The following is a 13,995-nucleotide window of genomic DNA, read 5'->3' as shown; positions in this document are numbered from 1 at the left end:
AAAAATAGAAAGACAAGAAAATATGATGAGATTTATATTGCCCCAAGCTTGACCAGGTAATAGTCATGTAATGGGAATGGTCAGTGGTGGGTAATGAATACAGACAGACAGTCTCAAAGCATCTCACAGTATGAAGCTAAACAAGTTTCAACACCACTGTGGGACTTCTCATCCTGAACACGGTGAAAATCTTGTTGATTACTCTCACCCGTTTCCACAGTGCAGTTCAGATCGGGCCGGTGCGGTCCAGTACACCATTTTGTGTGTTTCCATTATAAAAGGGGCCCATAAAACCAAACCGTACCACACCATTTATGAACCCTTTTCAGTTGTAGGTTACAGGACCTACAACTGAACTACAATTGGTACAGCACAGTTAGGGCGGAGCTAGTGGCATCTAATGATAAAATCCATTGATAAGCAGACAGGAGGATGTCACTGCCCACAACAAAGCAAGTGTGAAACAAACACAACATTGCTGTTCAGTTCATAGTTCAGTTGGACCTTAAAAAATAATAAGAAAAGGATGCCTGCAAACAACAGTGGGGGTTTTTCGACCGAGCTGGTTCCAGTGCTGGTTTGGAGCCAGAGCCTGCACAAGCACCAGTTCTTTGATTTTCCACTGCTCAAACACCGGCTCCTGGCTCTCAAAACTTGTTCTAAGCTGGCACCAACTCTTTGCTGGGCCTGATCTTAAAACTGCTTCACGTAGGTTGCGTCAGCGATTGGGGTTAGGGCTCGGACAAAGGCTGCTTGTGGACATCTAGGGAAGGAGATGCTGCAGCAGGCTTCGAAAGAACTGTCGACCAGCTAGTAAATGACTGAAAAAAATTTCAGGGACCATAATATGGAGCTTGAACTGTGGGGTGAACACACACTGAGATTCTTTTTTATTTTTAACAGAGTTAAAGTCCCTGGAAACTGAGGAAACACTAATACTTGTTACGTGCACTTCACCTTCCCCCAGTGTCCAGTTCTCGTCATCCTCCTCTTTTTCTCGGTATAACAGACCAGGTAAGAAATGTGAATATAACAGAAGTGATTGTCAATTAAAGCTGTTACGTCCTACAATGAAGCCTTGAGGTTACCTATACAATTGTCTATTGTATAGACACTGTCAGTCTTATAGTAATTTCCTGTACTTTTGTTTGTGTGATGTTTAAACTGACTAGTTTTTTGTGCTTTGAAACAGGTAAATGGGACTTTTATGCAGAGCTGCTGGACTACCTAGTCAAGTACATTAAATGTGCTATACAAATAAACTTGCCTTGATCATGCAAATGCAACCACACCTGCTCCAAGGATGAGAAGCACACAGCGAGGCCTCCAACCACTGGACAACCAGCTGCCACCATGGAGCAAAGAACCAGGCAGCCTACCACAGGAAGATCATGCAACAACATATGCACACCCACCCTGAAGGCCCCAGAGGACCAGTGACAGCAGACCGCAGATCCCATAAGGCACCAGCCCCCCAAGCAGTTAACATCTCAAATGATGAGATGTTAACTGTGGAAACACCTAAGAAATAATTATGAACTTTCAATGATCTAAAATGCACTGATGCTGTTTCATTACAAAGAAATCCACCTACATATACTGTATACCTACCTCAATGTGAGCATTGATAAAATGTTCAGTTCTCCCCCGATAAACCCACTGGCCATTGGTAATCTCCTGCTGCTCTGGAACAGCCCATTGTGGCTTTTCTTCATCGCAATGAAACCAAATCAGGATCTGCTGGTTGACCTCACAAGTGGGCCAGCAACGTACCTTGGCAAACTCTGGCACTAAAAGACAAATCCAAATTTGTGTCATAACATTAACTTTTACAAAACACCAAAGAAAATGGTCCAATAATATGCACAGTTTTAAAGAAACTCATACTCATATGTACATTACTCCAGAGCTTTCAGATGGTTTTCTTCTTTGATATTTGTACATTTGATTGTTTTATATCACTAAGACACTGGTATTGCAAGTGATTTCCTCTAAGATATATATATATATATATTTGTTAAATAAAGGCAAAAGGCAAAGGCAAATTTATTTGTATAGCACATTTCATGTATAAGACAATTCAAAGTGCTTTACATAAGTCATTACAGCAGGGTGCAGAAAGCAATACAAGTGCAGAAAAAAAATAAATAAATAAAATAAAAAATAAATAAATAAAGATTAAAAGAAATGCAAGTAATGAAATAAAAGCAGAAGGAAAATGCTAAAATAAAATAGATAACATGCAAGAAATAAAGTTTAAGACAATATTAAAACATGATTCCAGCTTAAAAGAACCAGATGTAGATTTTGACTTCTAAATAAAAACTAGTGAAATGCAGCAGAGAGCAGGTGGCCCTTCAACCTTGATTTAAATAAACTGAGGGTTTCAGCTGATCTGAGGCTTTCTGGGAGTTTGTTCCAGACATGTGGAGCATAGAAGCTGAATGCAGCTTCTCCATGTCTGGTTCTGACTCTGGGAACTGATAAGAAACTGGAACCAGATGACCTGAGTTCCTGGCAGGTTCATAATGGGTCAAGAGGTCACTGATGTATTTTGGTCCTAAACCATTCAGAGCTTTATAGACCAGCAGCAGAACTTTAAAATCTATTCTCTGACGAACAGGCAGCCAGTGTAAAGACCTCAGAGCTGGACTGATGTGGTCCACTTTCTTGGTCTTAGTTAGGACTCGAGCAGCTGAGTTCTGAATCAGCTGCAGGTGTCTAATAGATTTTTTAGGTAGAACCTGTAAAAATACTGTTACATTAATCAAACTGACTAAAGATGAATGCATGGACTAGTTTTTCCAGGTGCTGCTGAGACATCAGATCTTTTACCCTTGATATATTCTTAAGGTGATGTTAGGCTGATTTTGTAATTCCCTTAATGTGTTTTTCAAAGTTAAGGTCCGAGTCCATCAGTACACCCAGATTTCTGGCCTGGTTGGTGGTTTTTATGTGCATAGACTGAAGCTCTGTGGTGACTTAATCGTTTTTCTTTCACGCCAAAGACAATCACCTCAGTTTTGTTTTTGTTTAACTGAAGAAAGTTCAGACACATCCAGTCATTAATCTCCTCAATGCTTTTACCAAGAGCCTGTACAGGGCCTCGGTCTCCTGGTGACATTGTAATATATATCTGTGTGTCATCTGCGTAGCTATGGTAACTAATTTTGTTTTTCCTAGTGACCTGTGCCAGTAGGAGCATGTAGATGTTAAACAGAAGAGGCCCCAGGATGGAACCCTGAGGAACTCTACATGTAATTTTTGTCTGCTGAGATGTAAAGTTACCTATTGACACAAAGTACTTTCTATTCTCTAAATAAGATTTAAACCAGTGTAGCGCAGTGCCAGAGAGGCCCACCCAGTTCTCCAGTCGTTTAAGCAATATATTGTGGTCGACTTTATCAAATGCAGCACTGAGGTCCAGTAAGAGTAAGACTGACATTTTTCCATCATCTGTATTCAAACATATGTCATTAATGACTTTGGTCAGAGCAGTCTCAGTGCTGTGGTGCTGTCTAAAACCTGACTGGAAGACATCGTAGCAGTTGTTTTGTGTTAAAAAGTTGTTTAGCTGATGAAAAATGGCTTTTTCAATTATCTTACTTAGAAAAGGAAGATTTAAGATCGGCCTGTAGTTGTTCATTTGTGTTTTGTCTAGGTTGTCCCTTTTTAGCAGGGGTTTGATTACAGCTGTTTTTAAAAGTTCTGGGAAGACGCCCGAAATTAAAGACTAGTTCACAATCTGTAACAGATCTGGCTCCAGAGTCTTTGAGACCAGACACTGGACCTTGGAAACATCCAAATCCTTCGAAATCGCCAAATTTAGAGTGTGTCCTTTAATGTGTGTGGGCTCTGTTATATGCTGAGTCAGCCCAAAGTTCTCCAGAATATTATCAAGATCTTTAGTCGCTTTGTCCTGAGGATTGTCTACATGGATGTTAAAATCGCCAACAATAATTACACAGTCAAAATCCAAACAGATTGTAGCCAGCAGTTCACTAATCTCTTCATAAAATTCTGAGGAGTGCCATGGTGGTCTATAGAAATTTAGATATATAATTTTATAATAAGCTTTCAACTGAAGAGCCACATATTCAAAAGAAGTAAAACTTCCAAGAGATAACTGCTTACACTGAAATGATTCATTAAATAACACTGCAACAACCCCTCCTCTCCTGTTCAGTCTGACCTCACTGATAAAACTAAAGTTGGGAGGGGTTGACTCTATCAGAGCGGCTGCGTTGTTATCTTGGTTTAACCAAGTTTCTGATAAAAACATAAAATCAAGGTTGTGCTCAGTTATAATTATCATTAAAATGTTTTCCCTGCTAATGACCTAACATTTAATAAAGCTAACTTAATGGGTTTGGAATTGTTTACCCTATGTTTGGGGGCACGCTGTGGCTCACAAGGTATGTTAACTCTACTAAAAACCTTGTAGAAAGCAGCTCTCTGTGTTCTGACCGAGCTACTTTTCTCCTTTTGTTGCTAAACAGAACAGATATTTTTGAACCTTCTAATAAACAGGGGTCCAGCTGGACCTGGGAAAAATCACGACTGCCGTCATATACACAGCCTGGACCCTCCACACATCATACATCCGAAACATGAAGCTGGTATGGTGGTACAGGAGGGACTGGGTGCTTTCCCTTTAGCCGCCCCAGTGGGTGGGGGACAGAAACATACTGTGTCTGGACCTGTTCAGGCAGAATCTATCCATCTTAAAAAAGTGCCTGCAGTCCCAGAAGAAGCTGAAGTTGTCTATGAAATGAACTGGATGTGTGGTACATACAGCCGACAGCCATGCATTCAGACTAAACAGCCTACTGAATCTCTCCACTCCTCCTCTGATGGGAGGGAGAGGGCCACTGATGAATATCCAGGCATCCAGACAGCTGATTGTATCCAGCAGTTCAGTAAAATCCTGCTTCAGCACCTCAGAGTGTTGTTTCACAACATCGTTTGACCCCACATGCAGGATGAGGTTTTCCACAATTTGCGTAATTTTGCCTCTCACATCTGATACCATATCCTTGGGAAAGCACAGTACTTTTGTACCTTTTCCACACATATTTCTCACGTCTTTCACACCGAAGTCACCAACAATCAGAGTCTGAGGCCCAGCCATTTGCTTTTCTTGTCATCTTTTATGTTCTGACTTGTTCTTTGGTCTTACCTTGGTGTGTAGGGAGATTTCATTTTGGTCATCGGATGTAGATCCAGAATCCTGCAGCAGTGGAGCAAACCTGTTCTGTAGTTGCATGTCCGGTTGTGGTGGAGAGGATTAATTAGTTTTCCTTCTGATAACTGGCCATGACTGTGTCTTGCTAATGAGAGGGGTTGAGGATGTGCTTGGTCTAGGTGGCAGAGGAGGTCAATCGGTCGCATCGCTAATCTCAGCAAACTGAACTCTGCCTGTTACTCATCCTCCCATGTCCCTGTGAGATGATTTACTCTTTGGCTTTGCACCAAGAGCATTCCAGGGAGGACTATCAGTGAAAGAGTTATTACCTTGTACGTTGTCCTCCTTTTTCTTTCCAGCTAAGTTTGTGCTAATTAGCTGTGTGTTAGCACAATCTTGTCCGCTGTTTTTTATTAAAGACAAGGTTGTTTCACTTCCACACAATCCATTCACTTCCACATTCACCTCGAGCTGTTGAATCTTTGTTTCCAGCATGCTGATCCTCTGTAGAAGTGTGTGATAGTCATCTGTAGAGAAGGGCGGAATCTTGCAGCTAGTTAGCTTTAGCTCCTGAGTAACTGTGGATAAGGCTTCTGCTTTTTGTAGGCCACGCTGATGTGAAACTGACAAGATTGTAAGAGTCTTTTAAAAATAGCAGTATCCAACCAAATCTACCACAAAATACAGTCCCAGTGAGTATCCAGGAGCCGTTGCTCGTGAGTTTCTTGAGTAGAAAAATAAGAATATTGGCAGAAAAATGCAGGCAGAGGGGAGAGCGAAGCAGCAAGCGTCAGTAGGGGACAGAAGCAGGACAAATGACCAACCACAGGACATTATTCTTAATTCATACCTTTTTCTGCATATGGGATTTTGACACACTTGCCATCATTCCCATGAAACTTCCATCCATGAAATGGGCACTCTATGCAGCTTCCCAACACCTGTCCTCCAACAGCCAGGTTGGCACCCAGGTGTGGACAGTAGGCATCCAGCACATAGGCCTTTCCATCCTTGCCCCGAAACACTGCCACCTGTTCACCTAGAATGATTAATTACAGTTGAGACAGCCTATTAAATGATGTTTAAAGCTGCCAGTGATCATTTAACTTTAACAGTAGATGATATTATTGTGTATCAAACTCTGAGAGCTGTAATTTAGTATATTCCCTGTCTAACAATTAGGATGCTGATTTATTTCCCATCTGCTGCATTACTATTAAAACAACTCCAAATCAGTATATGCTGTACCCTTAACTGCATATCTGGTGTGTATTACATGAGAGGAAAAATAACTATGCATCCCATGCAATATACTCTTTAATGTATTTATATGTAACAACTTGTTCCTTATTGCCCAGTTTGGAAGAACAATTTTGTGAACTGTCAAGCAATTTTTTAATGAACAGTAGTGGAGAATAATCCCAAATTCCCACAGAAATAACTAAATTAATTATTTTCATAAAATAGTGTCATGTTACATATTTCATAATTGCAGGAACTGCTGTTTCATTACAGCCTCTAATAGTTAAAATTTTCATGTTATTTTTGCTTCTTTGAATTTATTTTAGGTTAGCTTCACTTTCTGTGACAATGTGCTTGGTAATAATACAAGTGGAGAGTGTACTAAAATAAAAAATGTTCAGATACTACACAAGGTGCCTTTGGGCAATAATTTAAATACTATTTCTGGCAGACTGGGGTGGTGATCCTCTTCTTTAAAAAGGGGGACCAGAGGGTGTGCTCCAGCTACAGAGGGATCACATTCCTCAGCCTCCCTGGTAAGGTCTTTTCAGGGGTCCTGCAGAGGAGGGTCCTTCGGATGCCAGCATTAAAGGTCCCATATTATACATTTTTTCATCAATTTTATATGGGTGTCAGAAGTCCAACAATATTGTTTTCAAAGTGTATTACCCCAAATTCAGCCTTGATCCTTAATTTCAGCCATTCCAAAAGTGGCTCTAGTGAGCCCTACTGAGAACAGGCTGTTTCTGTGTCTGAACCTTTAAAGGTTCATGAGTGGTGCCTTTCCTCATCCCTCAATGGGAGAGGATTTGGCTTTCACCTGCGCCCGCTCTGTCATTTTAGAGGGTAAGCTCAGCTAGCCGGGGATGCGGGTCATTGACAGTATCCACTGCCAGGGGGGATGCTTTTTTCCCTTTGTGATGTCACAAGTGGAAAGATATCAGATTTACCCATTTAAGCACACATTCGCTAAAAAGTGGAGCAAGCAAGTGAGAGAGGAGACAGAATTTTCTAGTTCTTGGGCCTCATACACAGGCTATGAGAACACATATGACTGTTAGAATCGTTAATTCGGATTAGTTTCTGGTGAGGGTTGGACTCCACCAAGGCTGTCCTTTGTCGTTGATTCTTTTAATAACTTTTATGGACAAGATTTCTCGGTGCAGCCAAGGTATTGGAGCGATTCGCAGCCAAGTGTGGAGCGGCTGGGATAAGAATCAGCACCTCCAAATCAGAGCCCATGGTCCTCAGCCGAAAAAGGGTGGAATGCTTTCTCCGGGTCGGGAATGAGCGGGAGATCAACAGGTGGATCGGTGCAGCATCGGCAGTGATGTGGACTCTGTATCGGTCTGTTGTGGTGAAGAAGGAGCCGAGCCAAAAGGCAAAGCTCTCGATTTACTGGTCGATCTACATACCAACCCTCACCGATGGTCACGAGGTGTGGGTAGTGACCGAAAAAATGAGATCGCGAATACAAGCGGCCGAAATGTGTTTTCTCCACAGGGTCACCAGGCTCTCCCTTAAATATAGGGTGAGAACCTCGGTGATCAGGGAGGGGTTCAGAGTAGAGCCACTGCTCCTCCACATTGAGATGAGCCAGATGAGGTGGCTCATGCATCTGGTCAGGATGGCTCCTGAACACCTTCCCGGAAAGAGGCCATGGGGAAGATCCAGGACACACTGGAGGGACTCTCTCAGATGGCCTGGGAACGCCTCGGGACCCCCCAGGACAGGCTGGTGAATGTGGCCAGGGAGAGGGAAGTCTGGACTTCCCTGCTTAGGCAACTGCCCCCTCAACTCAACGCCAGAGATATATTCATTCATTAATTTTATATTCATATATTCACACAGAAGCCTAAAACATACCGACAGAGCTCAAAGGGTTCACCAGCTAATGATAATGCCCTGATCCAACAAGGAAGTAACAAAAGAGTTTTTGGTTAATTGTTGTTATGTAACTCAGAAGTGAAATGCTGTCATATCTTGAACTTGTATCAAGAATGTATAAATGATTGAAAGTGATTCTCAGTACAGTAGCATCCTAACTATTTCTTTAAAAAAAATTATTCTTATTAAGAAAAATCCAAAACAAAGAGAAAAAATGCAAATATTTTTCTCCTTTTTTCCCCCCTTATTATTAAAGGGTTAAGGGTATGAACAAACAACCTATATGGCCATATCAAGTGAAAGACCTGTCCTTTTAGATGCTGTTAAATTCAGGGCAGAGGCATAATGAAAATGCAATTAATTACAATTTTAGGTGCATCCAAATAAAGTGTGACAGCACTGCACAGCTGCAGGGAAAACTCAGGAAGGACATGCTGCAGTAATTTCCAGCAGGATGCAGATGCAGACCCTTCACAGAAGCCCATTTTTTATTTGGGCCAGCAGAAATTGGGACAGCAAAATTTTAGAGGTTGCAAGGTCAACTTGCTCTTTACGGGTCTGGAGAGGAAACTGAATATGTATGAAAAAGACTGAAAATATTACACTGATGATTTTCTGGCAATCACTTTATTTCCAAATTGGCAACCACTGTGTTGCCAACGTAGAAACTGTAATATGCTTCCATATTAGTACCCATAGAGGGATATAGCTTACATAAATTACCCAATCAAAACCTCTGTAAAGAGCCAATGATTTACAGCACAATATCAGATAATTTAGTATACCTGATGAGTGAGTTTTCAGTAATTAGAAAATGTATCACAATTCTAAATAAGTGTTGGTAATTGTTTTTTTTTTTTTTTTCTTTTTTTAGCAAAGAACCAAACAATGAGAAATGCATAATAAATATTTAGCTTTTTTCTGTAGATTAAATTTAGAGCCCATTGAATAAATGCTGATAACCAAGCCTATATCCAGACTTGCATTGCAAGCACAGGTGTTACTTTGTGGATATATTTTTCAAGTATAAAACCTTTCACATGCAGTTTGTTTGTTGATGTATCACAGATGATGTGACAGAAACATGAAAGCCCCACACCCTCTTTGAAACCTTTTTTAACTCAAACTCAAAGTAAATCTTTGAATAGATCAAACAGTCCCTTCTCAAATCTAATGAAAAGGTGAACCACAGGTCTGATTGAATCACAGCATGAAATATGTTCAAACTTTGGGTGGCTGCATCCTTAGCAGCACAAAGACAAGCATGTGACATAATGAAAGCTCTGTCAGTCAGAGTTTTATTTACTGACCATTAGAGACAGATTTTTGTGACAGAATGTCATCCACACAATCAAGCAACATAAAGCAGTATGTTTTTAATAAAGGATTTTTATGTAGATCACTACTTCCAAAACACAATCAGCTGCAAGGCGACTTATTAGGCTCTGAAAAAACTGCCATTCATGTAGTCCAGTGCATCAATTTGCTATCAAAATATTAAACAAGAAAATAATTGACTTACTTAATGGTAAAATTAAACCAAGTTTGTTATAAGTAACCACAGCACCTGCTACCATGACACCTTTAAGTCAAACAAGTAGGTCTATGTTTGTATAAGGTGCTCCAGGCTTTGTTCATTAAGAAAAGGTTGCCAAGCACCATTAGAGAGAGCCTTACCTGATAAACACATGCCCATTGTGTGGGAAATATATATCCATAGCAAAAAAAATGTCTATGCTTGTCTCACATCTTGGTAACACTCCAAACTCAGTGAGGGTTCAGGGTTACAGATTAGCTAACAGTACTAAAATTATGCTATCTTTGATTACAGTTTGAAGTTGTGACTATAGTCTGATAATCATTAGAAATTAACTGTTTAGGCACCAGAGTCTTTCAAATTTACTCGTCTTTTGCATATTGAACCAAATAGTTGAGAATGGGTCTCTCTCAAACTTGATTTTCCTCATAATCTTTGAATGGGACCAACCCCACCCAAAATACAAAGTAAAAAAAATGTTTCAGCTCTAAATATTGAAGGATGTCTGTCATCTTGTGGAATAAAGTGGATCTCTTTCAGTTATGTTGCTTAGTGTGATGTTGCGACTTTGGTGCATGTTAAATTTTGTTTGAATTAGTTTAAACTCGTTGACACTGAAAACTTGGCTACTAGGAGATTGCTACAGGTTCCTGCTAAGCTGGTTTGTGTAATTTATTTCATCATTAGCCAACAGGTGTACTATTTTGAAATGTAGCACACCTTTTTCACACCTAATGTCTCTGACAGGCAGCAAGTCAACTTTATTGTGAGTGCCCCAGGACAAAAAGTTGTTGCTGAGCCACTGTTAATTCCTAGTGCATGTGTTAGTGTCAACATTCACCCCAAGACAGACACTGACAGAAAATCATTTTATATATAATTATAAAATATAGTTTTTTTTAAACTGTTAAAAAGATAAACCTTTAAGTTGCTTATTTTTTATGAGGTTTGATTTTTAACATTGATTATAAATGACATATTTCAAAATAAAAAAAAATAAATGAAAAATATTTTATTAATCTCCGAGAGGAATACCAATGATGTAGAAGGGTTTTTATTTATTTTTTTTTCCATGCAAACCTAAACTAAAGGAGATTTGTTTCCCTGGTTTATTTCTGTTTTCATCGCTCCTGGCCTGAAAGTGAATATAAAATTTAGGTGTCCTCCAAGTACTTGGTATGTTGCCAGTTAATTTAAAGTCTGCCTTCCAACATCTTAAAAATGAACATTTACGTTTATTCCAGGCAAAATTTAGGAGAACTTTTTGCTTGTTTGGAAATAGGAAAGAAAAAAAAACACAACCAGTGGTTTTATTAAATTTCCTACTTGTGTACTAACACATGATCAAAATTTTGTAAATCTGAAGAAGTAATATCATCCTGCAGATTTTTATTCTATAACCAAGTGAAAGAAAATGAGAACTATCCAGCATCCTCTGGTGATCCCGCATCCTCAACAATGAGAAATTGTACTTAACAACAACTCTGAGGCCTATGTTATTTTACAACATCCTATTTTAAGGAGGTGTTATATATATCTTCCACTTGAAGCTCCTATTACTTTGCAGCAGGTTATTTGAATGTAATGAACATAACATGTGTATGCTTGTTAATTGGCAATATCTAACAATATATAAAAACATTCAATGGTGACAAAGTCTTAGTGATCTTTGTGTTTTTCTTATGGGTGGGATTTATAAGTTTTAGGCCTAGTATTTTTTCATTGTGGTTTTTTTTCTGTATGTATCATCATGTTCCAACTATTCTACTGAAGCTTACTGCTATTTAAACAGGTTGTCCTTATTTTGATCCATATAAATAGATTTATTTAAATCCACTGACATACTCTTGCACTGTTTTAACAGAATACGATACATTACAATTAATTTCTTTTTATCTTTTTGATTACAAATTAATGATAATTACCTGCTAAGAGCAGTGGGTTGCCAAATTTCGAGCATCATTTATTCCAATAGACGTGAATATTTCAGCTTTAGTCAGTCTAACACACACAAACAAAAAGAAATCATACCTAAAACAGACACATTTTTGACCTCGCCTCTCTCTAGCTTGTTGGAGTCCATCACTTGAAACCAGCCGTTCGGGTAAACCGGAGGCAGATCGCCGATTTTCCTCCTGCGGCGGACCTGGTTAGCTGCCTGCGCCATGGTGCGACCGTCTTCGGCGATGTACCCCACATCATCGGCCGATCGGAGCACCTCCAGGGGACAGAAGAGCAGTCGGTAAAGCCGGGACATGACAAGTAGGGTAATAACGGCGGTGATGCAGAGAAGAGCCTGTGCCGCTGTGCTGGATAGCCGCATATCGCCCCTCATGAGGTGGTACCCGGTGCCCACTGCGTCCAGTGGGTCTCCGCTTTGAGTAATGAGCATCACACCGACTCCCAGCCCGATAACAACTGCAGCCTGGGCGCTGGACATGTCCCCAACTATACTCTGCGGTTCTGTAGATAGCGCCACTGTTTGCAGAAGTTTTATAATTGCGCGTGTTGGCACAGACGCTTTGGAAAGGTTTGATTACACCTGGGGCCAATCCTGTGCTCTCAAGAGCAAAACCCAGAAGGCAATTTCTTCAAAATATCCAATATGGAAAAAGCGACTTCTAACCTATAGAGAACTGGATGTCCTGTGCACAAGGCGGGGCATGGGTCATCTGGAGCTTTGGTGAAGACAATAGGATGAAGAAAAATAAAACTGCTTTTTGGAAGATGACATTGTGTTTTGTTGAATTATTGAATTACAGCATTTTCTGTGAATTATTACCACTAAGTCCAACCTCGCGTGTTAATTTTCTACTCAGAATATGGAACACTAGTTTTGACATTATGTTACATTGCCATACACTGCATTAGCAGTTCCCCATGCTGCAAAATTTTCATTGCATATGACTCACTTGCCCCTGTTTCATAACACATTATGCATTTTTAGAACACATTGTATGGTCCTAATTTATAACCCAGCTGTAAATTGCTGTGTATTGTGGAATGCATATGGTAATCACTCATATTTACTCATAATAATCACACGTGTAATCATTGTTTTTATTCATACAGTACATTTATTTATTTATTACCTTCAATTAAATTTTCATAATGTGTATTTTCATTTTACAGAACATTGAAGTTATTGTTTTTCTTTTGGGTTATTGTGCAGGCTTGTGTGAAAGGTTGAGACTGGTGGTTGCATCTGCTAGGTAGAGACAGTTGTTTAGAAATACCGACCTGTTTGTGTCTGTGAGATGGTAGGAGAGTGGCGCCGTTTAGTCTCCCTTCTCCTTTTATCAGTTTAGAGACTGGCCTTCAGCTAGAGTTGGGTTGAATAAAACTGTTTTTCTTTGATGCAGCAAGTTAGAGTTCTCTGCTGGCTTCTTGGACTCAGAACAGCAGCTCAACTTGCAAGTAATTCTGCATTTTTATACTTCTCTTGTAATAAACCTTTAAATACTTTTACTCTTTCCAGACTCTTGGTAATTTTTTGCTACTACAGTATAAAGAAAGATAGAGATCATACATTAAATTTGACTGAAAAAGATTCAAGATGCTTCAACAATTTTACTTGTACTTTATTTCATGGGGTCAGTTGGTCCAAAAGGGGTAACTTCACACACTAATTGATTTTTAAATTATTTGATTTTAGTTCGTGATAACAGATCAACTAAATAGAATGTTTTGTAGTTGTAAACATTCGATCTTTGATAAAACTTTAACTGATTTTATATATAATCACCTAACTAAAGAGTTTTTTTTATTTTTCTGGTAGTCATGAGAGCAAGCAAAAGTTCAAATTTAAGTCAACTATAGCAGAATTTCATAGACACTCTTCTGATTTGATCAACAATCAGTTTATTATTTTAAACAATTTATACAATAAATACAAATTTAGGGCTGCATGGTGGTGTGGTGGTTAGTACCACAGCCTCACAGCAAGAAGGTTGCTGGTTCGAGTCTTGGCTGGGGGGAGGTTCGAACCTTGAGGGCGGTGGCCTTTCTGTGTGGAGTTTGCATGTTCTCTCGTGTATGTGTGGGTTCTCTCCCGGTTTTCCAGCTTCCTCCCACCATCATGCATGTTAGGTTAATTGGTGACTCTAAATTTTCCCTGGGAGTGAGTGCGAGTGTGAATGGTTGT

General features: G+C 39.7%; 1 protein-coding gene across 1 annotated transcript in view; it reads right to left on the bottom strand.

The window, feature by feature from the left end:
• Nucleotides 1–12,849, bottom strand: part of zgc:92275 (cholesterol 7-desaturase nvd) — a 17,511-nt gene extending 4,662 nt beyond the window's left edge. Inside the window, exons 1-3 of the mRNA XM_041970191.1 lie at nucleotides 11,883–12,849; nucleotides 6,036–6,224; nucleotides 1,612–1,790 (exon numbers count right to left, since the gene is read on the bottom strand). Of these exons, the coding sequence (XP_041826125.1) occupies nucleotides 1,612–1,790; nucleotides 6,036–6,224; nucleotides 11,883–12,291 (777 nt within the window). The 5' untranslated portion in view covers nucleotides 12,292–12,849. The remainder of the gene's footprint in view (nucleotides 1–1,611; nucleotides 1,791–6,035; nucleotides 6,225–11,882) is intronic.
• Nucleotides 12,850–13,995: the final 1,146 nt, after the last annotated feature.

This window comes from Melanotaenia boesemani, chromosome 19 (assembly GCF_017639745.1).
Source record: "Melanotaenia boesemani isolate fMelBoe1 chromosome 19, fMelBoe1.pri, whole genome shotgun sequence".
NCBI classification, from domain to species: Eukaryota; Metazoa; Chordata; class Actinopteri; order Atheriniformes; family Melanotaeniidae; genus Melanotaenia; species Melanotaenia boesemani.
This window is presented reverse-complemented; position numbering and strand designations above follow the sequence as displayed.